This window comes from Neolamprologus multifasciatus, chromosome 22 (assembly GCF_963576455.1).
Source record: "Neolamprologus multifasciatus chromosome 22, fNeoMul1.2, whole genome shotgun sequence".
Lineage (NCBI taxonomy): Eukaryota > Metazoa > Chordata > Actinopteri > Cichliformes > Cichlidae > Neolamprologus > Neolamprologus multifasciatus.
Window position 1 is genome coordinate 10,322,834 of NC_140459.1, and position 26,836 is coordinate 10,349,669.

The 26,836-nt window shown below is 40.1% G+C and overlaps 4 protein-coding genes across 17 annotated transcripts in view; 2 read left to right on the forward strand and 2 right to left on the reverse strand.

Annotated features, from left to right (window-relative positions):
• The window catches only part of map7d1b (MAP7 domain containing 1b), a 53,498-nt gene extending 53,147 nt beyond the window's left edge, over nt 1-351 (reverse strand). For all 12 annotated transcript variants that reach the window (XM_085149083.1, XM_085149082.1, XM_085149075.1 and 9 more), the window contains exon 1: nt 3-351. In XM_085149083.1, coding sequence (XP_085005209.1) covers nt 3-69 — 67 coding nt within the window. In that variant the 5' untranslated portion in view covers nt 70-351. The remainder of the gene's footprint in view (nt 1-2) is intronic.
• Nucleotides 1-26,836, forward strand: part of eva1bb (eva-1 homolog Bb (C. elegans)) — a 180,319-nt gene that overhangs the window by 93,470 nt on the left and 60,013 nt on the right. The window lies entirely within an intron of this gene.
• Nucleotides 7,231-9,812, reverse strand: stpg1 (sperm-tail PG-rich repeat containing 1). Of its 2 annotated transcripts, none has more exons than XM_085149091.1 (7): nt 9,599-9,812; nt 9,404-9,505; nt 8,637-8,807; nt 8,438-8,546; nt 8,191-8,359; nt 7,918-8,108; nt 7,231-7,425 (listed from the first exon to the last, which is right to left on the reverse strand). In XM_085149091.1, exons 1-7 carry the CDS (start codon nt 9,665-9,667, stop codon nt 7,352-7,354), a joined length of 885 nt encoding a protein of 294 aa, XP_085005217.1. In that variant the 5' UTR covers nt 9,668-9,812; the 3' UTR covers nt 7,231-7,351. The 2 variants fall into 2 exon arrangements, with proteins under 2 accessions (XP_085005217.1, XP_085005218.1); XM_085149092.1 differs by having other exon boundaries at nt 8,637-8,796; nt 9,396-9,505.
• On the forward strand, nt 9,878-16,775 carry meaf6 (MYST/Esa1-associated factor 6). 2 transcript variants are annotated; one of them, XM_085149097.1, is made up of 8 exons: nt 9,878-10,043; nt 11,001-11,116; nt 11,437-11,524; nt 11,614-11,659; nt 11,756-11,948; nt 13,573-13,602; nt 14,457-14,490; nt 16,326-16,775. In XM_085149097.1, exons 1-8 carry the CDS (start codon nt 9,954-9,956, stop codon nt 16,338-16,340), a joined length of 612 nt encoding a protein of 203 aa, XP_085005223.1. In that variant the 5' UTR covers nt 9,878-9,953; the 3' UTR covers nt 16,341-16,775. The 2 variants fall into 2 exon arrangements, with proteins under 2 accessions (XP_085005223.1, XP_085005224.1); XM_085149098.1 differs by lacking the exon at nt 13,573-13,602 and having other exon boundaries at nt 9,884-10,043.

The window sequence follows — 26,836 nt, forward strand, 5'->3', positions numbered from 1 at the left end:
ACTCTTGTCTGTTAGTGTCAGCTTCTCCTCGAAATTATGTCCGAGGTCCTTATAATCCATTGTTTCCATTCAGGCGGATCGCAGACCCTTTCCAGTTGCTGTCATTCCTCAGAGTCGCACAAGTACAGGAGATGAAACTCCCAAACACGCCCTTTGTAAAATCCAAGCCGAGCAGAAGGGAAAAGTGGCCAAAAAATCTATGGAAATAAAAGCGGATCCGGCTGGAAAAACAGCGCTGAGTCTCTGAAGTGATAAAATGTTACCGGGTGTGTTTTAAAAGCAGAGACTCGGTTCCGTCCAGAGAGCCTGTGGGTCTCTGCTGGAAAATCCACAGTGTGAGAATAAAAAGCTATAGGTAAGTTAGACATAGGAAGGAAAGATTTCCGGTCAGGAATTTCAAAATAAAACACCCTTGATCAACGCTTTACTTCAGTGGCCTTTCATTTTTCCAAAATTAATTATTATGCGCCTTAGGTGGTAGAGTAGTCATCTACCAATCAAAGAGGGTTAGGTCTCCGGCTAATCCAGTCTGCGGGTTGAAGTATCCTTATACAATGAACCCCGAGATTCCCCTTTACAGTGTGTGTGCAAACATTAGATACAGATGCAACTATTTGAAATATTTGACAAGATGCTTAGATATAGAAACAAGCACTTTTATATGTGTTTTATATGTGATTGTCTGGTTAGATGAATGAGGTTTACAGTAAAATTACCTTTAAGTTAGAGAAGTAGAGAAGTGCTATATAAACTGTAATGTACATGTGATGACCATGGAAGCTTGTTTCTGCCACTGAAAAAAGAAAACACGTTTTATTTTTTGGTCTAATGAGTATACATAGATAGAACATTTTCAGAATATCTATGTACTTCTTTATATTCAGAGTAAGCAAAACATTTGGAGTTAGTTAGTTAGTTAGTTAGTTAGTTAGTTAGTTAGTTGGTTAGTTAGTTAGTAGAAACTAAGATGCCAGATACAATAATGAACACACAGGAAATACATTTCTTACAGCAGGTAAAAGGTTATTGGGTTTATTTACTTTTTGATTATTTGGTATGGGGCTTCTTTTGCATATTTTTAATTTGTTTTTGTTTTTTGTTTTTGTTTTGCTTTTTGGTTTTTTGGTTCTTACTGGGGTTTTTTGTTGTTATTTTTATGGTTTAATTTCCAGCCAGGGTATTATTACAATCAGTAATGATTAATAAGGCAAATCCAGTGAGAATCTTACAACTAGTGATTAAAAAACATTTTTAAAAATCCTCTTTTTCCGATTATTGCTATTAGTGTTGTACACTTTCAATTACTTTGAAACCTACAGTTATTTTTTGAGCCCTTAAACTTTATTTATGTTTGTAACAGACGTTTTAAAAATGTCCTAATTCGTTTAATTAATTTTTTCAATTTAATTTAATCTCCTCTTTCGAACTCTAAAAGCTTAAAGATTTTTATTTTGAAGGCAGGATTGTGTCATTTCCTGTTATTTCCTCTTCGCATTGCTCTGGCTTAACCTCGTTGGCAGCGAAAAACCGCATGCCGGACAACTGGACTGTACCATACACAGCGAGTGTAAAAATACGACACAGAAGAGCCAATACTTCACGAAATAAGTCTTCTGAAGGTCAAACTTCACATTTACGATAATTTCTCTTTGGTTTTATCCGCAGACACAGGACATTAGTGTCCCCTTAACTGTCGGAGCCGCTGAATGGTTTGACCCATCAGATGACTCCTCAGCAGCTGAAAACGGCTTGCTGTGGGATGAGCTGTCATAACAACACACTGTCGGTGTAATTACAGCAATTATCATCATGTTAATTAAGCATTTGTAACAGTGAAAAGCTTTATTTTCTTTAAACATCGTGATATCTTTTTAAGCGTGCATTATTTAAACATATATGTCTGCAAGAAAACAGCATCCAATAGAGATTACACTTCAAAACAGGTTAAAAAAGTACCAAAATAATCTTAAAGTTACCAATAAACATGAATATACAAAATAATACAAACACAAAGAGCACTACATATTGCACACCCGCTGTTTCAATCATATTCCCCCTGTTTAAAAGATGACAGGGACTTATCTGCTGCTAATTAACAATTAATGTGACCTCCCTGTCACTGCAGGAGGCCAGTGATCCAGGCTGAAAAAAAGAAAACAGAAAGAAAACCAACCCGAAATTATAGCAGTAGCAGTATAATAAAAAAAAGTTTGGAACATGTGGGGAATTTTCACTTGAACACGTCTCAGAAGAGGAACCCATCTGGCTTATGTGAGGCTAAAGATAAGCGTCATACATTTTTTAAAAGGAGGAGCTTTTTAAAAAGTCTGATTAGAAAAAGCCTCCTTTTTTTTTTTTGCTCATTTGGCTTAACAATTAAGATTGAGGTCATCATTGTATGTCGCTTCATGATGGATGGAAGTGATAGGAAATATAATACAGAGACACACAAACATCCTCCTAATGCACATCTGAGGTTCTTTTCAGAGCTGGACACATTATCCAACATGGTGACAGAGCACATACTGACGTACTAAAGGGCCAAATGTATGTGAGCATTATCGGAGAGATAAAATATGCATGACCCACTTAGCTAGGTGAAGACACTCAGGACTCTAAACACTGATGCTGCTGATGTAGCTACAGACTCAATATCCAGGTCATTCACTCAAGTTTGTGTAGCTTTTTATGTCTGGGCTCTTTCGTGATTTCTTAGTTTTTTGCATACTTGTCATACTTACATGTTTTTTTTTTACTTTTCCCCCTAAAAAACATAATTTAAAAACTGCATTTTGTATTTAGTCAGGTTACCTTGTTATATCTTGTTATCTTCTTATGTTATCAGGTTAAACTAGAGTCTTACTCAGTCTTACTATGTTTGAGAGCCTGCAGCACACCTCGCCTGTTATCAAAGTAAAGCATATTAATGAGGTGTTGTAGCTGCTCAGATTTGCTTTGATCATTGCAAACGCAACACAAACTATGACTAAAGCGCTGTGTAACTACTGCAAATGTCTGTCTTTAGTAATATCAACAGACAAACACACACGTAAAGAAAATCCTGACACTTCTTCCTCATTCTGAATCCTCTATCTCAGCCCATGTTGTGGTTTCCATGATCACTGTTTGGTTTGGTCAATAATTTGGATGCATAAGCTGACGTTGCTCTTTTGCATCACTTTCCAAATTCCACTTGGATGTATGTGATCAGCTGACAACACGGGTCAGCTGATCTCACACCCTGTCCAACGCAGTATGAATCAATTTTGGGAGTTGTTTTGATGAGAGTCAGCTCTCCACTCCTGCACGGCTACATCAGACTTTAGTGTTTAAAGCCTGATAACAAACCTAAGGAAGAAATCCCATCAGCGTGCAGGGAGGGGCTTACTTGTCGGAGTTGGCCATCACAGAAAAGGTTTAGTTATACTCATGTTTAAGGCTCTTTTTTTTTACCCTAGGCACTCATTCCTGGAGTATATGTACTCCATATGTGTCACCGTAAAACCACACATAAAATATTGGCTGCAGGGTTTTGAGCATTTTTGACTGTCGCCATTTTGGCATTTTAAAACCAGATGTGTAGAGAGGGGGGCAGGTTTGACAGCAGAAGTCCTTAAACAAGGATCATACCATGGGTAATACACTTTTGTGACTCCTGGAATAACCAACATGTACATACTTTTTACAGTATGACCCAGCATAAGTGACTGAGGTTATAAATTCATCAGGTAAGTTTTTAACTAAGGTCAAAACGATTCATGTGAGGTCCCAGAGACTTCCTCAGGAATCAACCCCTGGGGGCCATTTTAAGAAGAATGCAGTTTTAATGCATTTGTGTGTTTATAGATATATTTTTAGATATACAAAGACACATATCTATATTTATATTTTGTGGCACAAGACTGAGTGAATGACCCAAACTGTCGTCCTTAAGGCCTCGCCAGTGGGACTAAAAATCTACATAAAATGGACTAACAGGCCCGTCGTCTTCTCATGTTATGATCCTGAACAACTCTATAAATACACCATGTGCCTTTAAACATTTTACGCAGGCTCATGAAATTACAGCAAAACAAAATGTGCCTGCAATCCACTGGTGTACTGCCAAGCAGGAGACATAAGCACAACATGACACAATTAGCTGTTCACTCTGGTGCAGAAAGCAGTGCTGTACCCTGTCTCGTTGTTCCTTGAGCCAAATCTAACCTTTACCTTTAATATTTGAAGCCACTGGAGCGTTGTTCTGAATCATATTAGGTGTGCTGCGTCATAATCAGCATTTAAAACGGAGCTAAAAACACTCCTGTTTAGATGAGCCTTTTAGTGGCCTCGTTCCTGATCTTTCATTAGCATTTTATTCAATTTCTGCTTCTTCTATTGATTTTAATTCTGAGATTTCATCATTTTTAATGGTCTCCTGTTGATCTTAGTCATTATGTAATTTCATTTCTGCTTCTTTTGTTGCTTTTTTAAGTTAATAACTGGTTTTCATTTGTCTGTTACTGATTTTTTTGCTCATTCTGTGGTAGCTAATGCTTTTTGGGTGAAATGTGCTTTATATATGTGCTTGCTTTGCTAGGTAACACACCTGGTAAGTGCACTTAATGAACTAAAGAAAAGATCAGTGAGCAAATTCAAATTCAGTGTGCCTGCAGCATTGTTCTATAGCAATGCTCCTTCTCACTGAGCCTTTCTTTGAGGGAATGCATGTCCACACTCGCCTGCACCTGACGGGGAAGTGGCAAGGTTCAAAGAGAGTCCTATACACCCACAAAGGCATGTTGTTAATGACCCGTCTTGGACAACACCACAAAAGTGCTACAAATCAAGCTTCGTGCCTGCAGTTACACTTTAAGCATTTGTCTGGATACTCCCTGTGCATTTTACCCGAGTGGGTGAGGACCTTCATGTCAGCAAAAGCAGAGTTTTAAATTGCTTTTCTCTTTGTATAACCACAAGAACACAATGCTTTGGTTTTACAGGGCGAGTGCACATATTTGGAAAGCACACTGCTGAAGTCAGAGTCTGAATATAACTACAGCTGCCACAATGTGGGTGTCAAGCATGTCTGCAGTTGGTGGGGAAAAAATCTCCAACTGATTTCCTTGCGAGCAGATGACACTGAGGTCTGGAGTGGATCGCGTCTTCTGAGTGTGCAGATGGAAATAAGCACGAGGTTTCCATAACAGCTCTGAGACAAAATGTTTTTCACGTCGAAGTCAGTCAGGGGGCAGATTTGTCTCCATGAAATTAATTTTCACATTAACAGCTGCATCTGCTGAACACAAAATGCCACGTCAAAGTTTGGAAGGATGTCTCAGACTGAATGCTTTGGAAAACACAGGGCGTTAGATGACTAATAACACTTCATGTTTATGTCAATAATGAAGCTACATGTAGTTAGCTCAGCAGAAAACCTGGAAACAGACATCTCTGATTGCCACTTCATTTCTTTAAAGCCTTTTCAAATTGTTTCCAATATTTATGCCGGGTTAAGGATCCAGAACAAGGACGGAGCATCACATATGAGGATGCTATGGATTTAGTTGCTGGTAGGAGTGGGTGTGACAATTTGGAAACCACCCCCTGAAATAGTCAAAGTAAATACCAACATTTTGTCACTACTTAATCAGCAGTCCCCCAAACACCTGTGAACAATATGCGCATGTTTTTGTAAGATTTTAAAGACTCAACTTTAAAGCAAAAATATTTCAGCTATTTTGCTTTTGGTTTAATTCTTTTCATCTGCAGGTTTTTTTCTTGTCATATCAGTTAAACCAGCCACTCCCCTGCTTTCAAGCCTTAATAAAGTCCAAAGAGGTACTAAACACTTTTTTCATTTACCAGTCTGTAAATAAGTTGATTTGACAGCCTCTACCATCTCCAAAAACGCCACTATACCAGAAAGTTTATAATGAAAAGACTCACCAGTTAAAGTATCCTGAGTGGAAATCTAGGTCAGGGTTGAATAACACAAAAGATGCCCATTGTACAACGCATGTCCTGCCCCTGACCCAAAATGCCAATTATCTACTCCATAGCGGTCGAACACATCCAGCCAATCATCCTGGTGCATCGATTCAAACCCACGCTTCGTGAAATATCTGGACGTTTAACTGCCCGACACATATTTATTTCAAGGGGAACCATCATTAATGTAAAGTCTGAGTTTTAATGGCATTTAAATCACGAAGTATTTTGAAGGTCTTTACTTTGCTAGGTTAGCTTTGTGACTGCAGCCTAAAATTGCTTGGAATTTGTAAGCCAATAAGTTTACAAACAAATACAAACACTGTATTTTTAAACAATGTAACAAAAAAGTGAGCATAATCATACAAAACAACAGTTAAACACTTATATGAGGAAACAGAGATCAAGATCATTAATGGTTAGTCAGACAGTTTTTAAATCCCCTCGACATATGAGGTATTAAGATAATTCTTCTATATTGGTGTCATACAATTACCTTCTTTCAAAGCATCACATTGCTTCAGGTAGTTATTAGGTAGAGTTTTATTATCAAAATACCGACTACAGCAGCTTTAGAGATCAAACACAAGGTTTTACATTCGTTTTCTCGACTGTTCATGCTCAGGACCCGCTCCATGATTATTGTGGACACAAAAGTTTATAATGGCATTTATCACAATAACCACGGAAAACATGGAAAAGATGGCATGTGTAACTTTATGTTGTGTTTTCTGTTTTGGAAAATTAAAAAAAATGAAGTAAAAAGAGAATCTGGGACCACAACTGCACAAGGCCTTACAAAAATTAATAACATTATAAGAATATTTGATTTTTTTAAACATTGTGAGAGAGTCAGCTCCAATGCAACGTGATACAGGAACTGAGTGATGCGTCCATTTGTCTTTTGGGTTAAACACCACCCTGCCTCATGCCCAGTCAGTCACATTGCTCACATACACAGTCACTCCACCCCTCCGCCTGCCCTCTGGCAGTTGGCAGAGTGGTGTCATCTCGAGCTCTCAGCTGTTACTGTGGCGTACCATTGGCTGGACCGGCAGCTGCTGGGGACTGTGCCAACACTTTCTTCCATATCACTTTAGAGCATCAGGAAATCCACAAGGACAAAACATATGGCTTTTCAAGAATTCTGGCATTTGACCACCACCACAGTGGATAAATACTGATTATGATTCATTTCCGAAAACATCCAAACATTCCTGGGTCTGATTGGCCAACATAAACATGGAACTAGAGACTAAATTGGTGCAAACATTTAATTTTCATCCTATTCACTCTAAAAGTGCCGATCTAAGAATGGCAGCAATCACAGTTCATCTGAGTGAAGATGTACGTATCTACAGTGCAGTCTGAGCTGGAAGCTTCACACAGGAACCCAGACTCTGGAGTCGTTGTAAAAGAAGGAATGCTTTGACAAGAGCTGTGGGTTATAGAAACCTGGAAGGAGAGAGAAAGTTTTACTTAATGCTTTTATGAATGCAATAACAACTACTTTAGCTGCTCCTTTATTCATAAGGGATTGCTCCACATGTTTGGTTTGGCAGATCTTTTTTTGTATCTCCTCCTGAGATCAAAGCAGGGATCTGTGCTAGTTAGGCAAGTGTGTAAACTGCTATGTAACCAATTTATTAATGATGCCTTGTTTCAATCAGATTCCGTCAATTCCATTTTAATTATGTAACACCAAATCACAACAGTAGTTGCCTCAAGAGGTATATATTAACATAAAGACCCTACAGTATTAGAAAGAAAGACCAAAAATCACACACGCCCCCTATGAGGAAGCATTTGGTGACAGTGGAGAGGAAAAGCTTCCTTTTAACAGGAAGAAACTGGATATCTATATTGCCATGCGCACCAGTGTTATTTAAGTCCCAGAAAATCAGAGATCAAATGCATGTGAGAAAACTGCCTCATTTATCTTATTACCTGGTCCTGGGATCTTATCAGCCACCGGTTTTGGGGGTATTCTTTGAGTTCTGGATGCAAAAGCAGCAGTGGGTATGGACTGCTTTGATGGCCGGTCATACTGCCCTATGTCATAGTGCCCAGGACCCGGCAAAGGAGGATCCTTAGGTACAGTCTGAGGAGGTGCTGCTATTGCCAAAAAATATCTTCTCCTTCAAACACACATAAAAGGATGTAAATTTTAGATAATAATTAAAAAAAGTAGCAAAACCTAAACATTGTATGGTTACTTACGGAAGGATTGTCTTCCTCACTGGGGTGGGTGCCTGATGGGGGTTGTAGGCCCCCGGGCCTGGCACACGGTGGTCAGTCGGAGGAAGGATTCTTTGAGTTTTTGATCTGAAGGGTGACGAGACCGCCTTTGAACCATGCTGGATTAAGCTGCTGTTCACCTCGTAGTGGCCTTTGAGAAGTTTTTAATATTAAAAATTTGAGTGCAAATTTAATAAGAAGCTAAAAAAGACAAAACTTCAACGCAGACCTGGTGATGGCACATTTTTTGGGGGGCAAAATGAATCCCGTGTGGTTCTTGAGAGGAAAGGCAATGTACCGACCACTGAGGAGATGCTTACTCTCCTCACACAGCTGACCTGTATAGAAAGAAAAAAATGACAAAAAAAATACACAACAGGATCTCAGAGATTACACCCTGAATCAGCTTTTATAATCAGCACACATACATCATACTGATTTGGAGCTGGAGTTATATGTTTGGGACCATCCATCTGCACAGCTATGGGCAGCCTGAAGACCCTGGAGGCTCCAGTGTTGAAGTCAGATTTATTTATGAAGGAACTCTGTAGGTTGTAAGCATTTGGGCCTGGAGTGGGTCTTTGTGGCCTTTTGTCAACCTGGAAGAGAAGATGAAGTGATGAAGACATTTAAAAGCAGCAGGGGATTAAAATTTATTAGACTAAAAATAATCAGGTAAATCTAAACTGAGTACTGGAGCCATAACTAACACTGATTTTAAGATTTCTTCTGTGTCATCTTCATTATAAGGCTCAAATATGTTTTGTGGCTCCATACTTTTTTCTTTTTTGGGGGTCACAAATTGCTCAGAAAAGGATCCTTTGACATTAAACGTTGCCAACTCCTGCCAGATTATTCAAATTAGGGTTGCAGTGAAGCTGAAGTCTGTTAACATAGGATGAATGGCAGGGTGTATACACCAATCTAACAATGATAAGATAACTTTATGGTCTCCCATAGGAGAAAATCATCCTGGATCAGGCAATACATAAAACGTTACACAGACAAAATTCACTAGCAATGATGCTGTAGAAAAATAACTTACTGGGTAAGTAAGGATTTTTTTTAAAGCCCCGTTGGGGGAAAAAGTATGATTTAACAAAACAAGACAAAATTGACTAGTATAAATAATCAACAAGACTTCAGAATAAATGCCCAAAGGCGTTTCAAGATGATACCTAGTGGACTTCCTGACCTTTGATGGGACAAAGCCCGTGGTGCCCCTCTTTGAGAAGGAAGGACTGTTGACCTCAGTGCTGGTAAGGTAGTCGTAGGTTCCCGGTCCTGGACTTTCACTCTGACACACAAACACCACACACGTTATTTATGCGGCACTGTTATTATTATTATTTTAAAATGCTTTGAATTTTGATGGAGTTAAACTTCCTACCAGACTGATTTGAGAAGCAAACCTCTTAGCCTGGGTGGAAAAGCCCTTCTTTTCCTGATGTGTTGTCATCGCTATTTGGTACTTAGCTTGTATTGAACATCTTTTACTAGCTACAAGATAAAAGAAACCATTATGTCACGTTTTCAGCTTAAGAATTTATAAGGATTTCCACTTTGGACTCACTCGAAGCCATCTGACGCTATTCGAGCTCCTTGGAATTTTAAAGCAGTTGCTATGGTGATGTGAAAACAGATCTATCGCGAGACTCCAGCGCCACCTGTCGGTGAAATGGAGGCGGGCTTCTTTATTGTACCGAGTTTCTTCTGTTTGTTTCCAGATTAATCGGCCATCCGTCATGGCGATGCATGCGAAGGCGACTCCGCCGCAGATCCCGGACACTCGCCGGGAGCTCGCTGAGCTCGTAAAGAGGAAACAAGAACTCGCCGTAAGTATACGTTAAGGGGGTTTCCTTAAAAATAAAAGTCGCATTTAATATTTCACCGCGTGAAAATTTCTCGTGCGCGCTGCTCGCCGAGGCCCCGCTACATGCTAAATTAATGTTAGCCGGAGCTAACGGTAGCAGCTAACTTAGTTAGCGGGTCGACAGCGTTGTTTGGCTGATAACGTTTGATTAAGAGTAGTGTTAGTAGTAACAAGACTCCGTGCAGCTCTCTGAATATTTCTTTTAAGTGTTTTTACGTATACCGACTTCACAGCAGCGCTTTTGACAAAATATTCTAACAACTTAGCATAGCTAAATTTTAGCAGCCGCCCTGCTTGGCCAAGTTCTCGCGAGAAGTTGGTGTCACATGTGTATTGTGTACATCCAGCCAGATACCTATGATATTTTTACCTCTCTGGCATGAGGAATAATAAATCAGCATTGCGACAGACATCGCTATCTTCACTTTTGCGCGCTCACTGAATCCTTTCTGCAAATGCAAGTGAATAATTAACACTTCAAAAGGGACATATTTTATTCTTCTAATTTGTGTGTATATAAATAAATGTCTGTTAAAAGTTTACCAGCCAGGTTGATTAATGTAATGACTAAAACTCAGATATCTAACTTTTATGGGGTGGCTGTAGCTCAGGAGGTAGAGCAGGTCACCTACTGATCGGAAGGTCGGTGGTTCGATCCCTGGCTCCTCCAGTCTGCATGTCAAGTATCCTTGGGCAAGATACTAACCCCAACTTGCTCTCCGATGCATCCATCGGAGTATGAATGTCGTTAGAAAGCACTAAGTATAGATGAAGTGCTTGTGTGATTGGGTGAATGAGGCATGTTGTATAGAGCGCTTTGAGTACTCCGGGAGAGTAGAAAAGCGCTATATAAGAATCAGTCCATTTATATAAGAATCAGTCCATTTATTCTTTTCCTCCACATTCTTCACTGTCACAGGAGACATTGGTGAACTTGGAAAGACAAATATATGCATTTGAAGGCAGCTATCTAGAAGACACCCAGATGTATGGCAACATCATCAGAGGATGGGACAGATACCTCACCAACCAAAAGTAAGCAAATTGGTGGAAATGCATTTACACTAAATGAAAAGTGAGCCATTGACTTGTATTAATTACGTACAAGCCAGCAGGAGGAGGAAGAGTACAGCCGATGGCTGAAATCAAGTTCCAGTAAAATTATGAAGAAAAAAAACTACATCTAGTTGATGTTGAAGCAAAAAACCTTTCTTTTCTTTGAGTAAGGAAAAACTTAAAATAATTTGAAATATGCCATTTTTTTCTGAGGCCCAGTGTGGGCATTTGGAGCCACTTTTTGACCAAACCATTGTTTAAATTTTTTACATTTTTGTTTGCTTGTTTTAATTTAACAGGAACTCCAATAGTAAGACTGATAGACGGAATAGGAAATTCAAAGAAGCCGAGCGTTTATTCAGCAAGTCATCTGTTACATCAGTTGCAGTAAGTCTTTTGCTTATTATTTTAAACAGATATGCTGCATAATAACAAAAAGCATTTACTAAACTGTTCAATCGGTGACATTTATACAGGCCGTGTGTGCACTTGGTGGTATACCAGATCACATGAATGAAAAGCGTGAGTTTCGCTTTTGAGCTAAGCAGCATTAAAAGTTTGTATTTTGTGGACTGGTGGTAAATTGTGTCATTTATGCTGTTGTTTTGATTTCTTCAGGTGAGGCAGGCAGCGGCACAGAAAGCGATACCTCTCCAGATCTCCAGAACCAAGAAAACGAGCCCAGCCAGGAGGACACGGAGGATGTGGACTCAACGCTGCAGGACCTGAAGCCTCAGAAGGCTGCCTCCTCCTCCTCCTCAGGCAGCCACCACGGGAGCCACAAGAAGAGGAAGAACAAAAACAGACACAGGTATTAAATAAAGGAATGAGACACGGTGGGATCAGCATGTTGGTAAAATATCCTTCCGTTTTTTGGATTACAGAGCTACATCTGTCCATAGCCGTTCATGTAGACTGCTCTTGACAAGCAGGTTACAGAACATGTTTGCACAAAATTTCTGTATACATCAGAGTTTCTACTAGTAATGAAACCCCTGTGGCTTCAATCAGAGAAAATAGGGAGTCTATTTCTCATTTTACTGCCTGTACCTGCAAGAACTCATTGGATTGCGTTGTTCACAGAGAGATCACAAAAAGTGATCTAGTATGGCTAAAATAAGTTTGCAACTTGGATCCCAGTAGCTCCTGTGTTGTTTTTTTGCTGCCTTGGTGTGTCAGTGTGTACACAGTGGGGGGTATTTTGGGGGGAGGCCAGTATAAAAGGAGTATTTTCTCTTCCAGTAGACTATTACATTTTCTCATGGTTGAATGAAAGAGCATTCTCCTGGACAGATTTAGCTGTGAAGAAATATTCACACTTTGCAATCCTCAGCACTTACTGTAGTCTTCTCCTCGATGACAGATGTCACAGTTGAGGGGAAAACAAAAAATCACAAAAAAGGGGGGAAAAGTAATAGCAGGGAAATGAATGTAATTATTGGGGCTTGTTTGTTTGTTTGTTTTTACTGAACGTATCAATTTTTTCTCCTGTTTCAGTATCTCCCTCTGTTATCTGACACTTGCAGATCTGCTTGTACACTTGCGTATCCAGCCCAAGTACACACAGCTGTGCTGGAGACACGAGAGTTGGTCGTAATTAGTCAGTGCACAACAAGCCAAAAAAAAGACATTTTGGATGTGCTCATGTTCTCATGCATGACAAAAGCCATCATAAAGCAAAGAAAAAACCAAAGTCGTGATATAACACAGACTAACCAGTTGAGGCAACAGTAGATGAATAACATGTTTTCTGAGATAAAGTTGCTGCTTTTTTTTCTTCTTCTTCTTTTTCTTTCGTCTGCAGTGTGACAACTTAACAGATGTCTTACAACAGGTTAATTGAAGTGTTTGTGACATTTGAGCTTCTGCTTTCAGAGAGAATGGAGGGTATTATTTTGGTATTCAGCCTAAAATATGTTGAGAGATTTCTGGTCCACATCACCAAGCTTTACAATCTCAGAATAACCTGGTTATTGTTTTTTCTTTACTTCTGAACTTCTAAAATAAAAATAAAAAGGATTGGGTTTACCTTCTTGGTGTTACTGTCCCCAACAGGGAGTGTACATGGTTTCACTAGTAAACATTACTCAAAAGTCTTTTTATTTGTCTTAAAGAAATTTACTGTGCTTGACCAAAATTAGACGTATTCAAAGTGGGTAATCAGAGGGTCAATAAATGACAAGTTTGTTAAGACAAATTAGGTTTAACGTGTCATGTCGACGTGTTTTTTGTTGATGTGTTTTTTGTTGACTCGGGCCTCACTGTTTATGCCTACATATTAACACAGCAGGTTCTCCTCCTAACACAGCGTGATGGGGTGGTGCTCTCACTCTCTAAAGTCTGGACTGCAGTTTTATATACTCGTAGGGCTTTAGGCTCAGGTTGGTAAACTAACAGCTGCTGCTCTCTTCCCTCCCCTAATGCTGCTCCCTCAGTCCTTCTGCCATGTTTGATTATGACTTTGAGTAAGTCTGAATTTTACTTCCTGCTCCTGTCACGTTTACATCCTGCCTGCTACTAAGCCCATCATCAAATTATCCACCGTTTTCCTCTCCTCTATGTCCTCTTACTATTTTTATTTGTATATTCTTCTCTAAATCTTTGCTTTTTCTTTTTTAAATTTTGATTTCAACTTTTAATTTTTTCTTCTTTTTTAAGTTTTATTCTTTTATTTGACTTGAATAATTTTTTGTTCTTCAATTTTTGCATATGTTTACTTTATTTTTACATCAAGTTTTAATTTAATTTCTGAATTTTACTCATTTTTGCATGTTTTAATTAAGCTTTATTTTAACTTCGAACCTTTTTAATTTTAACTTTTCATTTCAATTTTTACTTTTTATTTTTACATGTTTTCACTTTTTTATGCATGATTTGACTTTAATTATTAATCTTCTCCTTCTGTAGGGTTAGTTTGAATTGAAGCCTGCTTGTTATTTTATTACTCAGTCATACTGCATGTCCAACACTTCATTCTTTGATATGTACATATTTTCTTAAATGCATGCCAGCATCCAGCACTCTGAGCGTCAGTAAATTTTCTTGCTTGTTGATGGATTTTCCCACAGATTCATTTCAGTTTTGCTTCTTCAGCTCCGCTTGCTGGGTTGCTCGTTAGATGACGGATTGGTTAGGAGGTTCTGTATGAGCAAGAACAATCACGCAGTCATGTAGTTTTATTGTTATCAGGCTTATTTATTTATTTATTCATTTTTAGGCTTCTTCATAGTACAGTAGTGGTACTGCTTTTCTCCATAATTCCCATCAGAAGCAGGATTTTAATGTAAGATGACTAATGCTGTCTTTGTTCTTGTTTCAGGTTTGACATGAAGGTTAACAAGAAACCCAGAGCTGTAAGTTCACTTAGACACTTTAATGTCTTTGACATTTACGTTGCTGCTTTTATTACTTGTAGTGACTGTTTTGCTTTACTTTTGCTTTATTGAATCTCTTGGATAGAGCTATTTGTTTTATAGAGGCTAGATGCCTTGCTGTATTTTTATTTATACATTAATTAAATAATCAAAGGAGCTTGCAAAGAAAAGCGTCTGGACTTCTTTAAGTTACTTGAAGACGTTTCACCTCTCATCCGAGAGGCTTCTTCAGTTCTAAGGTCAAATGGTGGAGAGTCCCAGATATAAACCTGGTGGGAGCATCCCCCCACAGAGGGACAAAAGGACCCCCTGATGATCCTCTAATCGCCTGAGCCAAGGTGTGGAACTGGGTGTGGGTCCCAATCAGCCAGAGTTTCGGGTGAGTTCATTGTGAAACCTGGCCTCACCTTATCATGCGAATTCCTGAGGTCAGATGGCCCAGGGTGTGAGTGGGCGTTAAGGCGTCTGGGAAGGGATCTCAAAACTGGATTATAGATGGCAGACAGTTGGTGTCATAAGTCACCGCCTCTGTTCAAAGATGGTCGCTCACAGTGGACATAGATGGCTTCTTTCACTCCTCTTTCAAACCATCTGTCCTCTCTGTCCAAAATGTGAACATTGGCAAACATCGTCATCCCCTATGTAGCCGGTGTATCAGAGAAACTTAGGAGGGTTTTCTCCAAGCATGACATCCCGGTGTACTTCAGACCCAGCAACACACTCAGACAAAAACTGGTTCACCCGAAAGACAAAACGCCAAAACACAGACTTAACAATGTGGTGTATGCTGTACAGTGCAGCGAGGAATGCCCAGACCTCTACATCGGAGAGACCAAACAGCCACTTCACAAGCGCATGGCACAACACAGAAGAGCCACCTCCACAGGACAAGATTCAGCTGTCCATCTGCATCTTAAGGATAAAGGACACTCTTTCGAGGATGCCAATGTTCACATTTTGGACAGAGAGGACAGATGGTTTGAAAGAGGAGTGAAAGAAGCCATCTATGTCCACTGTGAGCGACCATCTTTGAACAGAGGCGGTGGTTTACGACACCAACTCTCTGCCATCTATAATCCAGTTTTGAGATCCCTTCCCAGACGCCTTAACGCCCACTCACACCCTGGGCCATCTGACCTCAGGAATTCGCATGATAAGGTGAGGCCAGGTTTCACAATGAACTCACCCGAAACTCTGGCTGATTGGGACCCACACCCAGTTCCACACCTTGGCTCAGGCGATTAGAGGATCATCAGGGGGTCCTTTTGTCCCTCTGTGGGGGGACACTCCCACCAGGTTTATATCTGGGACTCTCCACCATTTGACCTTAGAACTGAAGAAGCCTCTCGGATGAGAGGTGAAACGTCTTCAAGTAACTTAAAGAAGTCCAGACGCTTTTCTTTGCAAGCTCCTTTGACTACGATGACCTGGATGACTGAGAACCTTCACAGACATTAATTAAATAAGAAAGTTCAGGTCAATAAAATATGTTTTACACATTACAGGTTGTGTTTGTATCGTTTTGGAAGCTGCGACATGAATTTTCCAAATTTGGGTATTTAAAAAAAAATTATGTTAATCATTTTATCTTTTAATAAAATGGCAGCTGATCGTTTAAATTCAGAAGTTTCGATCATCTGACCAACAGCCTGAAACCTTAAATATCCAGATTCCTGTCATCTATGACGTTTTTGTCTTCCTTACCCTAAAAACAACTGAAAGAAGTATTTCTTTTAATTTAAGTAATAATTATTTTAGCCGACTGGTTGATGAATAACTGTTAAGTGTGACTCGGCTCCTGTTTTTATGTGCAGGATTACTCGACTTAAAACATCTGGAGGACCTGGACACATGAGGATACATGAGATTTCTGGACTTTTTTTTTTTTTTATCACTTTTCTTTGTTGTTGTTGTTGTTGTCGTCATATTTCAGCCTGTACTGTGTACATCAGTTGAAACATTCCCCTCACCACCTGCCACTGGATGGGGTTCACTTTTTGATCTACCTTCAGTAGAAATACGGTGTTGCTTGTTACTTGTCGCCTACTGGCGCTCTCTGCCAGTAACACATCATCTTGTATAGTGTTTTCTTTTTTTGTTTTTTAAAGAAAATGACTGTATTTATTGTGTAGCTAATTTTCTTGTTTCCCTTTGTAAGAAAATCTTTTTTTGTTAAGCATCACATGGTCAGATTACCCTCAAATGCCCCAAATTCTTTTATGACATTGTTTGTTTGGCAAAAAAATAAAATACTTCAGCAAGAATATGTTTTGGTTTTTAAAACTATCGAGGTATGCGACTGTTATTAAAATGTCATGACGGGAAGCTTCGTTTAGCCTAACATTCCCACACACACAGCACATACATGAGTGCAAATATCAACAGTGTTTATGTGACTAGTGCATAAAATAGCCGGCACATTTTCGTCTGTCAGTTCTCAGCTTGTTTTCATAAAAATGTTTATTTAAGTACACAAGAGCACAGTCTGATGGTTGTCAGACACATGGTCGTTCAGATTGTCTTAGTCCTAAACTTGAATGGCTTTACTTGTTAAATACTTGAATACTTTTAAGGTATTTTGTGAAATGTTTGAAAGATGAACCGTCTAGCATCCATTTTTTTCCACTGGGTGGTGCTAGAAGACAGGAGCAGGGTGACACTTGACATTGTCATGGTTATTTCCCTGTTTAGGTTGGGCTTTTATACATAAACATACCAGGCTGAGCAAATGCTGTACAATTACTCCATATCCAGGGGTCAGTGTAGAATAAGTCAGAAAGTTTTGGAAACTGAGGGCAGGATTTAAACATTAATTAGCTTTCATTTGCTACTTTTGCCAGACAAGTTCACGTTATGCTAATTAAGTTTATGAATGTAAAGTAAAGTCACCTTGTTATATATCTTAAAGCTGTAGCAATGCATTGCTGGGAGATGACTGAATACAAATATCTGACATTGATCACTTCTCTTTCCTGTTCAGCTAATCAGCATTTTATAAAGCGACATGCTGTTGTCTTTTTAGAAGACTCCACACACGTCCTCTTATGTTTGTTTGTGTTAATGTCCCCAAATTCCTCTGTCTTACATTACCAAAGAGTGCCTGAGATAAATAAATCATGTATTAGGAGTGGACCATGGCAAGAAAACTTGCATTATAATTACTTTAAAATCAGAGGACAAAGCTTCTTTAGATTCATCCAATCTAGGTTTTTCCATAGTCTGTATGTAAAAGATGGCCCTAAGCACGGTCACGTTGCCAATCCATTTATGGAATATGAATTCTGGCCATCCAAAAGCACAAACCTATACAGGCTGTATCATCCACATTATTTGTAATATAATTAGATTCAAAATGCACAGAAGCCGCCAACACCATAGACATTCGGGTTCAGTCATGCAGGCCTAAAGACTACTCTCTGACCTCCCTGCTGACCTCTGGTTGCTAAGGAAAAATGCACGTTTCCCATGCAGGTTCCTGGTTACCACCAGGTGAAGAGGATGCTGCATTAAAAGCCTCACTGGGATTGCTTTGGTTGCTAGCAGACTGTCGCAGTCGCCCACAGTGTGCATCGAAGATACCGACTTGCTTGCAAACACTCGCTACTTACTCTCTGAAGAGGAGTGAAACTTAAAGAAGTGCATGCAAACAGTCAATGGAGAATTTTCACCTTTGAAGTGCACACCTTTACAGACAGGAAAGAGGTTTGTAGACAAGCTGGCGTCTTCCATGCAAACTACTGATAACCACGACTTCGTGCAAGCAACAAAAGCAATCACAAGAAGGTATGGGTGCAGCCCCATATACCTCTTATTGACTAATTAGATACTAGTGACTGCCAGCAACCTTCAGTAATCACTCCGCAACCGGTCATGGAATGCACACGTTTGCCCAGCAACTGGGAATCGCTGACCAGTCCTAGGCCTGTGTGACTGAAGCCTTAAATAGAAGTTCATTGGCACAAGCCAATTTAACAGCTTCTAAGGTATTTACAAAAAAGATATTTTATCATGGGAGTCATAGGGGATTCACTGTCTTTTAGAACGACCCTTAAGTGGTGTCATCTTTTAGCCCCTTGGGTGCTTCACAGGTGTTTGGTTAAGGACGAGGCAAAACATCAGGATCAGCATGATTCTGTTTGAACATGATCCTTGGATTAAACAGCAGGGACATACTGAGGTCTGTGATTTCATGGTAATAATATGTGGAATGCAATAAAAATACTTCCAGTCAAAGGGAATCTTAATGTAACGGGAAACGGTGCGTATGACTTTCAAATAACACCTCAGCATTTCTGGTAAAAATGCTGAGATGTTATTTGTTTGCTCCCAAGTAAAAAACTGAAACATTTTAGCCTAACAGACTATTTTTGGACTCTGAATGACTTCGTCCATGCTTAATACCACATTCGTTACATTTTACTGTGTGAATTGCACAAATCTGAGCTCCTTTACCTTCAGCATCATGGATTTTTTTGTTGTAGAAACCAAACAAAATTGGTCCTTTGAGGCTCTTTTAGCGAGCCTCCACTCAGTTCTTCCCTATATGGATATTTCGATTAAAAACACACATTTAAATACCTCATGAGTAACTCAAAAGCTGGATACCTGAGTGTTGCTGTGACAATGTTATTAGTCATGCTTTACTGAAACATCATGGGAGAGATGGAGTCCGGCGTTCTGAGGAAACAGAACTGCTGACAAACACATATGATGGAGAGACCGACTGGGAAGATTCCTGGAATACATTCCTCGGTTTCCACCACAGCTCCATCCCACAGTCACATTTCATCTGGTAGAAATGACACACTGACTGTTTTTACTGCTCCGTTCCTGTAATGGGCAGTTTTTTAGCTGGACTCTGGATGCCGGCTATCGATGGCCAGTCGTTCCACCACTTTGGTCCAGATTGAAATATTTCAACATCTGCTTGGTGAATATCAATATTTTTTGCAGAGACATTCGTATAGTCTGAAAACTGTGCGGCAGACTTTTTTCTTCAGTGCTGTTGTGAAGCTGACACTTCTTTTCTGGTCAACAAAAACTAGATGGAAAATGAATGTGTTTACCGGGGTCTGTGCCAAGCCAATGTTTTGGTTCATGACTTAAATACTTCAACAACTACCAGATGGATTGGCATTATTTTTTACTCCTTTGTGTTCTCAGAGGATAAATCCTGGAAAAGTCATGATGACCCACGACTTATTTAAGGAATTCCCACTCCGATAAAGGACATTTAGGGTTTTCAGACTCAAAATGCTGAAACTCTATTATGTTTGACACAAAGACACAATTTTTGTCCGAACACTGTACACCACCACAGTGGATTAGAAATCGAACAATCGAAATGTGATTGAAGACTTGATTGACCTTCGGTATGATTCAGGGAGGTTTACAAAAATCCTGCATGAACTATTTAAGAAGTAGAACCATTTTTATGCAAAATCCCACATTTTCAGAGGTTTCTGTGGTCTTCTCTTTTTTCCCTCTGCCTGGGAGCTCTATATTCAACATCCCTTGTCTGATATATCCACTATCCTTCCAAACCATCTCAACCTCGCCTCTCTAACTTTGTCTCCAAACCACTCAACTTGAGGTGTCCCTCTGATCTGTTCATTTCTAATCTTGTCAGTCCTGTTCAGTCCCACTAAGAATCTCCTCCCTACTCTCACTACATCCTGCCTGAACATTTGGCAATATAAAAATTATGTAATTCTTTATATCTTAAATCTTACATATAAAAAAATTACTGAACGCAAATTATTGAACGCATTATGTATTATTTGAATTATTATCTTGTCAAAAAAAAAACCCCAACAAATTCCACACACACAGAGCAACACCAGCAAATCTTCACCATCTTGGAACCTATATGTAGACTTGTAGTCAAACCAAGACCAAGACCAGACCAAGACAGACCGAGTCAAGACCAAGGCAAAGTCGAGACGAGACCGAGACCGAGACAAAAAAAGTCTTTAAACTGCATCCAGATGCTGCTTCGTTTACAGGTGTCAGGCATATTTATGTGTTTTTGCGATGCACTCGCACAGCCCTCCTCACTGCTGTCTACTGTCTCACTCACTTACTGAGGACAGACGCACGCTCCACTTGACTGTCGCGTCTCTCACCCTCTCTGTTTTTCACATAATGATATTATCCTATATCCTCGCATGTGATTGGCCACAATATGGAGGGACTGGAGCATAGCACGACCGAGACAGCGAGACCAAGACAGACTTTTGATTATTGATTTTATATTTAGTTTGGTTACAGTGGGTTTTTCACCTGCTGAATTTTTAAGTTGGCTCATTTACAAAGAGACGAACAATCTGTAATTTTTATGGTAGTTCAATTTTAATAAAGAGATGCAGATAATACCAAAAAAATCAAAATAAAATAAACAAAACACATTACATAAACATTATAATGAATGGGAAAAATGGTAAATGGTAAATGGCCTGTATTTGTATAGCGCTTTTATGAGTCCCTCCTAGGGACCCCAAAGCGCTTTTACACACCCAGTCATCCACCCATTCACACGCACATTCACACACTGGTGGAGGCAAGCTACAGTTGTAAAAAAAGACAAACATATTTTTCTATCTTAGAACTCGGCTCTTATCCGCTATATCTGACTGTAGGTGCTTGGCGCTCCTAAATAATTGATTAAAAATCAGGAAATTGATGGCTCAAAGTGGTGTAGTTGTTCAGTCGATATATTATTTTACTTTAATACAGAAATATACTTATAATCTATAAAGTTTATTTCAAGTGTAATATTTCTATAAAGGCCTGAGACAACAAAACAGACATTTCCACATAATAACCCTTTAGTCACATTTTTTTCAGCACAATGAAGATTTATTTTTGATATTTCTGCCCTTATTTCATAGAACATTAAAGTGAATGTACAGGAAGGCAGGGAGAGAGTGGGGGTAGTGGTCTGGAGTGGCCCCTACACTAACCTTTGGCCTATTGGTCGCCCACTCATCCAATGCGGTGCCTGCGTTCACTCACCTTTTCTTAGTGAACGCAGTGATAATGTCTCTTATTTTTAGCACTACCATTAGACAGCTACTATAAACCGTGCTTCATACCTGTAGGCGTGTGTTTCATTTCCTGTTTTTCGGTCCGTACCTGGGCTACTGATTTATGACGAATGACATGCTTTTGCACCAGTTTGCAGACATGGCGCGCAGGTTTCTCCCAGCAGTGTTATTCCCTCATGAGCTACATGAGCTGTCTGACAGATAGATAGTAAAGAGACTGCGTCTGGGCCCCGGGCTACATGTCAGCCCATGACTCAGCCCAGAGTCACATCCAGAAACACTTCAGACTACGTAATGTGATCTGGCTGGAAACTCGGGCTCGCACCAGAATACATTCCACATGTTCAACCTTGGGGTGTGTGTGAATAATGAAGCATGAATGAGCAATGTGTGCTATGCCACTTAACAGCATATCTGAGCTTCATTTCCTGTCACTTCAGGAAATGATTTGGAAATACTGACCAAGGCGAAGCATTAATTCAGCTGCTGGAGATCGAGCTGGATTCCTGAAGTTAAACTCAGCAGTTGGTGTTTTTTATTGTGAGAGATAACAGTCTTATTACACAAAACAGGCCTGGCTGTTCTACAGCAATCTCTTGTACTTTTGATTGTTAGATTAGTGATTTACAGCAACGAGAGTGCAGTTTGGGGCTTAAATGGATTTGGTTTACAACTCTGAACCTAAAAACGATCGATACGGGATGATTAGTGTCCAAATGTGGATAACTGTGGCTTGCCTGGGCCGCTCCGAGATCTGAATGAATGATTTCGTTGTGCTGTTATAAACCAGCAAGTTGTCAAAGTGTCAAGTGTTAAGTAACATCTCCTTTAGCAGAAAGTGAAGCATTGCTGGAAGCTTAATTTCAACCTTGCTGACCTCTGCTGGAAATTGAGCCTTTCTTATCTGCTGCGATGTTTTCCATCTTTCCATTTCTGCTCCCTGAAGGCGGCCTGTCAGAGCTTAGTGAAAACAATGGACTTGTGGTTGTATCTCCATATGGAAACTAGCCTCAAACACAGTTAAGACACAGATAAAGTACAGCATTCGTTCAAACTAGTCGTGGAACACTTAATTAAAAGTTTTAGGCATTTCTTCACATGCATCTAAATCTTCTTGTGTTTTGGGGTTAAAATGTTATCTCACAGGCAAAGCCACATAAAGTTATGTTATTATTACAGGGAGTAAAATTATCTCTGACATCCAGGTTATGTAATTGGTTGGCTTTATCTGTTTATTTTTGCTTTATCTCTGTTTGTTTTCAGGATTACTCAGAAGGTTTTAGATTATATGAATGCATACTTAAAGAACCATGAATAAAATAGTGCTCTCTTAAGGTTGATACACCAAGTAAAACTCATGTAACCATGAGGTAATCGGAGATACGGTCTGTTGAGAACTGAAGGTTGAATTGCGAGGAGGTTTCAAACTGCACGGGCATATCGACACATCACATTTAAAGCTTTGAACAACCACGTATGTGAAAAGCTGCACAAAGGTCTGTGCTTGGGTGAATGCCAGCTGGGCCTGAAGAGTGCATGCTTGGAAATGATGAAAAAAACCTGCAAGTGTGAAAGAAGAAAGAAGTGGTTGCAGTTGGTAATTATCACATAATTACCAGCTGACAGCTTAAATTCCTATCCTAATGAGGACAGAAATAGTTTTTAGGTTTTAGGTATCAACACAAAGCTGACGCATAAAGCAAGAAAGAAAACCAGCCTGAAGAGACTTCAAGGCAATCGCTGCAGTGATTCTAGAGTACAAACATAAACAGGTAGCCTGACTGCTCATCACTGCTTTTGTTCCTGTTGAAGTTCAGGCTCTGGCCGCTGGGCTGGGGTTGGCATTCACTCCATTTACACATCACTCTGGGCTCTTGGCTAGCTTTGTGTTAGCATGCTGTGGAGATGCTTGCAAGGACCCTGCCATGTTCAACATGAGACATACTGGGACTAAACAGTGTTGGGGAGTAACGGAATACATGTACCGCCGTTACGTATTTAAAATACAAAATATGAGTAACTGAATTCCGTTACAGTTACCGTTTAAAAATGTGGTATTTAGAATACAGTTACTTTGTTGAAATAAATGGATTACACGGCGGTGCTTCCCTGTTTCATATTGTGGCGGGTCAGGCCTGTTTGGGTTTTGTTTGACAGCTACGTTCTGTTGTTCCAGGTGGCAGCGTTACGGTTGCCATGGTTACAGGGTGACCCTCTCTCTCTGCGTGTTTCCTGGGTGAGAGAGGCCTTTTTGTTGTTGTTGTGCTAAGCTAATAGGCAGAATGCTACCGGTATAGCTCTAAAGAATGTAGCATCATAGGCAGTGTAGTCCGTGCTGCAGGGAGAATGGACTGCCATACACGTTATGTGTCTGTGAGCGAGGGAGAGAGAAAAAGGAAAAGTAGGAGCTGTCATCGAGACAAAACGGGAGCTGGAAGCATGTAAATATAATAATAACCACTGCAGCCAAGAAGAGTGCCTGACGAGCCCAGCTGTAAGTAAGCTATTAAGACTCGACTGTACACCGTGTTCGTGTTTTCCTCCGAAAACAATAAGTTCCGTTGGAGCAGCCTTTCAACGCCTTTCTCTGTCTCTTGCTAGCAAAGTTGACCCAGACAACAAAGTAAAGCTAGTTTTTGGCTACGAGCCCGACACAGAACCCACCGTATTAGCCAGAGGTCCCTTTACTACGGTTCGGAGCCGCGGACCTTCAGTAACAGTAATAAATCACAGCAATTGTACATTCATGTAGTTGTAAACAGCATGATAATATATTAAGTAATCCAAAGTATTCAGAATACGTTACTGTCATTGAGTAACTTAACGGAATACGTTACAGAATACATTTCGGGGCATGTATTCGGTAATGGAATACATTTTAAAAGTAACCTTCCCAACACTGGGACTAAATATTATCCAGAAAGGTGTCTGGTTATACTCCTGATCCAGAAAGGTCTACACTAACCTGGCAGTGTTGGGGAGGCTCTGTCCTGCTGACACAGCTGCAGGGTTGGATGCTACTATGGGATCAGAGATGTTGCAAGGCTCCAGCACCAGGAGCTCAGAGATGGATGCCAGCTTCCAGCATGTCAGTATCCCAGCCTGGATCAGCTTCAGTCAGTTGGGCCCTGATGAAGATGTGCATGCACTGGTTTTTGACTAAAATTAATCAGCCAGAACCAAAAACTACTCAAAGACTATGCTTGATTGAAAACAAAGATAAAGACTTTTTGAAATTATATTTCTTCTCATGAATCTCATGAGCCAATCTGCTCAACATGTTAAATGAAAATAGCATCTGTTACTCTTGTTATCTCACAGCTGAAAGTACAGACTGCAGTCCATCCATTTTCCTAACCACTCATCCATCCCAGGCGCCTCGTGTCCCAACCCCTAACACAGACAGGGTGGAGCCCATGGCCCATGAAGCAACCAGGGGGTTGCTCAAGATATTTTGGCTTCAGTTCTTTAGAAGCTGTCATGTCGTCCACATGTTAGAGTCAACGAGGCATAACGAGAGATAAACATCTTACAAACAGCAACCTAACCGTGACTGTTTATTCTGATTTTCACGTTTACACGGATGCTGATTGTTTGCAGATTATATGATTTTAAACTCTGCGTATAACTGAGAGATGTAAAGAAAAATATGTCAGGGCCATTTTTGCACACCTGACATTTAAATAAAAAACACAGTGAAGCTGTTATCATATCAGAGGCGTGTGTTTAATCATATATTTAATTGTTCTGGCACAAAATGTCAATATCTATATAATCATTATAGAGCTGGTGACACTATGAGATCCTTCCATACATCTCTGTTAAGCATGCCAGACAGCAGCCCTTCATTCTGCAGTCCTAAGCTCTCTTTGATGCCTTTTTAGAGGCTCAGGGATGGTACACCACACCTCCTCTTAGCGTCTGGCTCCCACAGCAGGAGCTATGTCCTCTTGACACATCACATTTCCAGGAAGAGCGAGACAGTGATCGCAGATGACGATTGAGATCTTCTGTAGGCGGCTGCTGAGCTGCATGCTGGCGGTGTTGCTCCTCCAGGAAGCATTTAAGAAGGCACAAAGCATGCAGTTGTAGTTTCCATCCAGTTTCCCTCTCTGTGATACGGCCAGGGTTCATGAGTCAGACCCATTGAGCAGGATTGCTTCGGCACATGACTTGAAAGGGCATAAGATGACCCCAAGCTCAGCTTATTCAGCAGGTGAAGTCGAGAGCCGTCCTCAGCGAGCAGCAGTCAGTCAGTCAGCTGCTGCACTGATGTGGATGACATCTATAAACCCACAAATAGTTATTTGACATTATTCCTCACCCACTGTGTTTCAGATAATTTCACAATAAACTTGAGGACGTTTCCTTTTGAGAAAGATTTATGGATGCCTTATGGTTAAGGCGCCACAGCCTTTTTTAATTTGGATATGCCACAACACGGTTAAAATTGTCCCCATAATTCAAACGGGGGAAATTCTGAGGAAACAGAGAATGTATTGAGCTGGCAAACATTTAAAAATGAATCCCTGTTGACACAAACAGTCATCCAAGGACCTCAGATGACTTGAAGAAGTCGGCAGTAAAAATACTTTAGGATCATGCACAAGGCGTAGCCCGCTTTCTTCTTCTGTGGTCCATCCATCAGCGTAGCGTCGTTTAATTACTTTAGCAGCCTCCGCTCGCAGATCCCAGCTGAGCCTGAGTCCCAGCAGAGGCTGAGCAGGGTGATGTGAAATCTTGACTATTCACTGAGGAGCTTCAATCCCATCCTTCGGCCTCCTTCCTCCTCCTCCTGGGACCAAACAAGATTCTCCTACATCCCCGAAAACAAGGTCAAACATATTTCAGGAAGAGTCATGGGAAAAGCTCAAACAAATAACAACACACATGGCCCTTTTATTTTCATCTGGAGTTGATCTTGTGATCTGACGCAGCAAGTCAACAAAACGATGATCAAAAGGAGGAAGGGATAGGAACATTTGTCATTGGATGACAGCTAAAATGTCTCAGTTTATGGAGAAAAATCAGAGAGGAGAGGCAAGTGCAGTCAGATTTTCACATTACTGCCTCTTAAGTCGGACTTCACGTGTTTATTTTGTCTTTTTGCGTTTTTATTTTTAAGTTTTGGAGTTTTTAAATTGGACCATTATCTTTTCAATGTCAAAACTGAAGATTTCTAGTTAAAGGGGTTTCGGTGAGCTAAAAAACCTTGCAGTAAATAATCAGCTTGGTGAGGAGGTCTTGTGTTTGCTTCCCCTGCCATGAACACCAGCTTG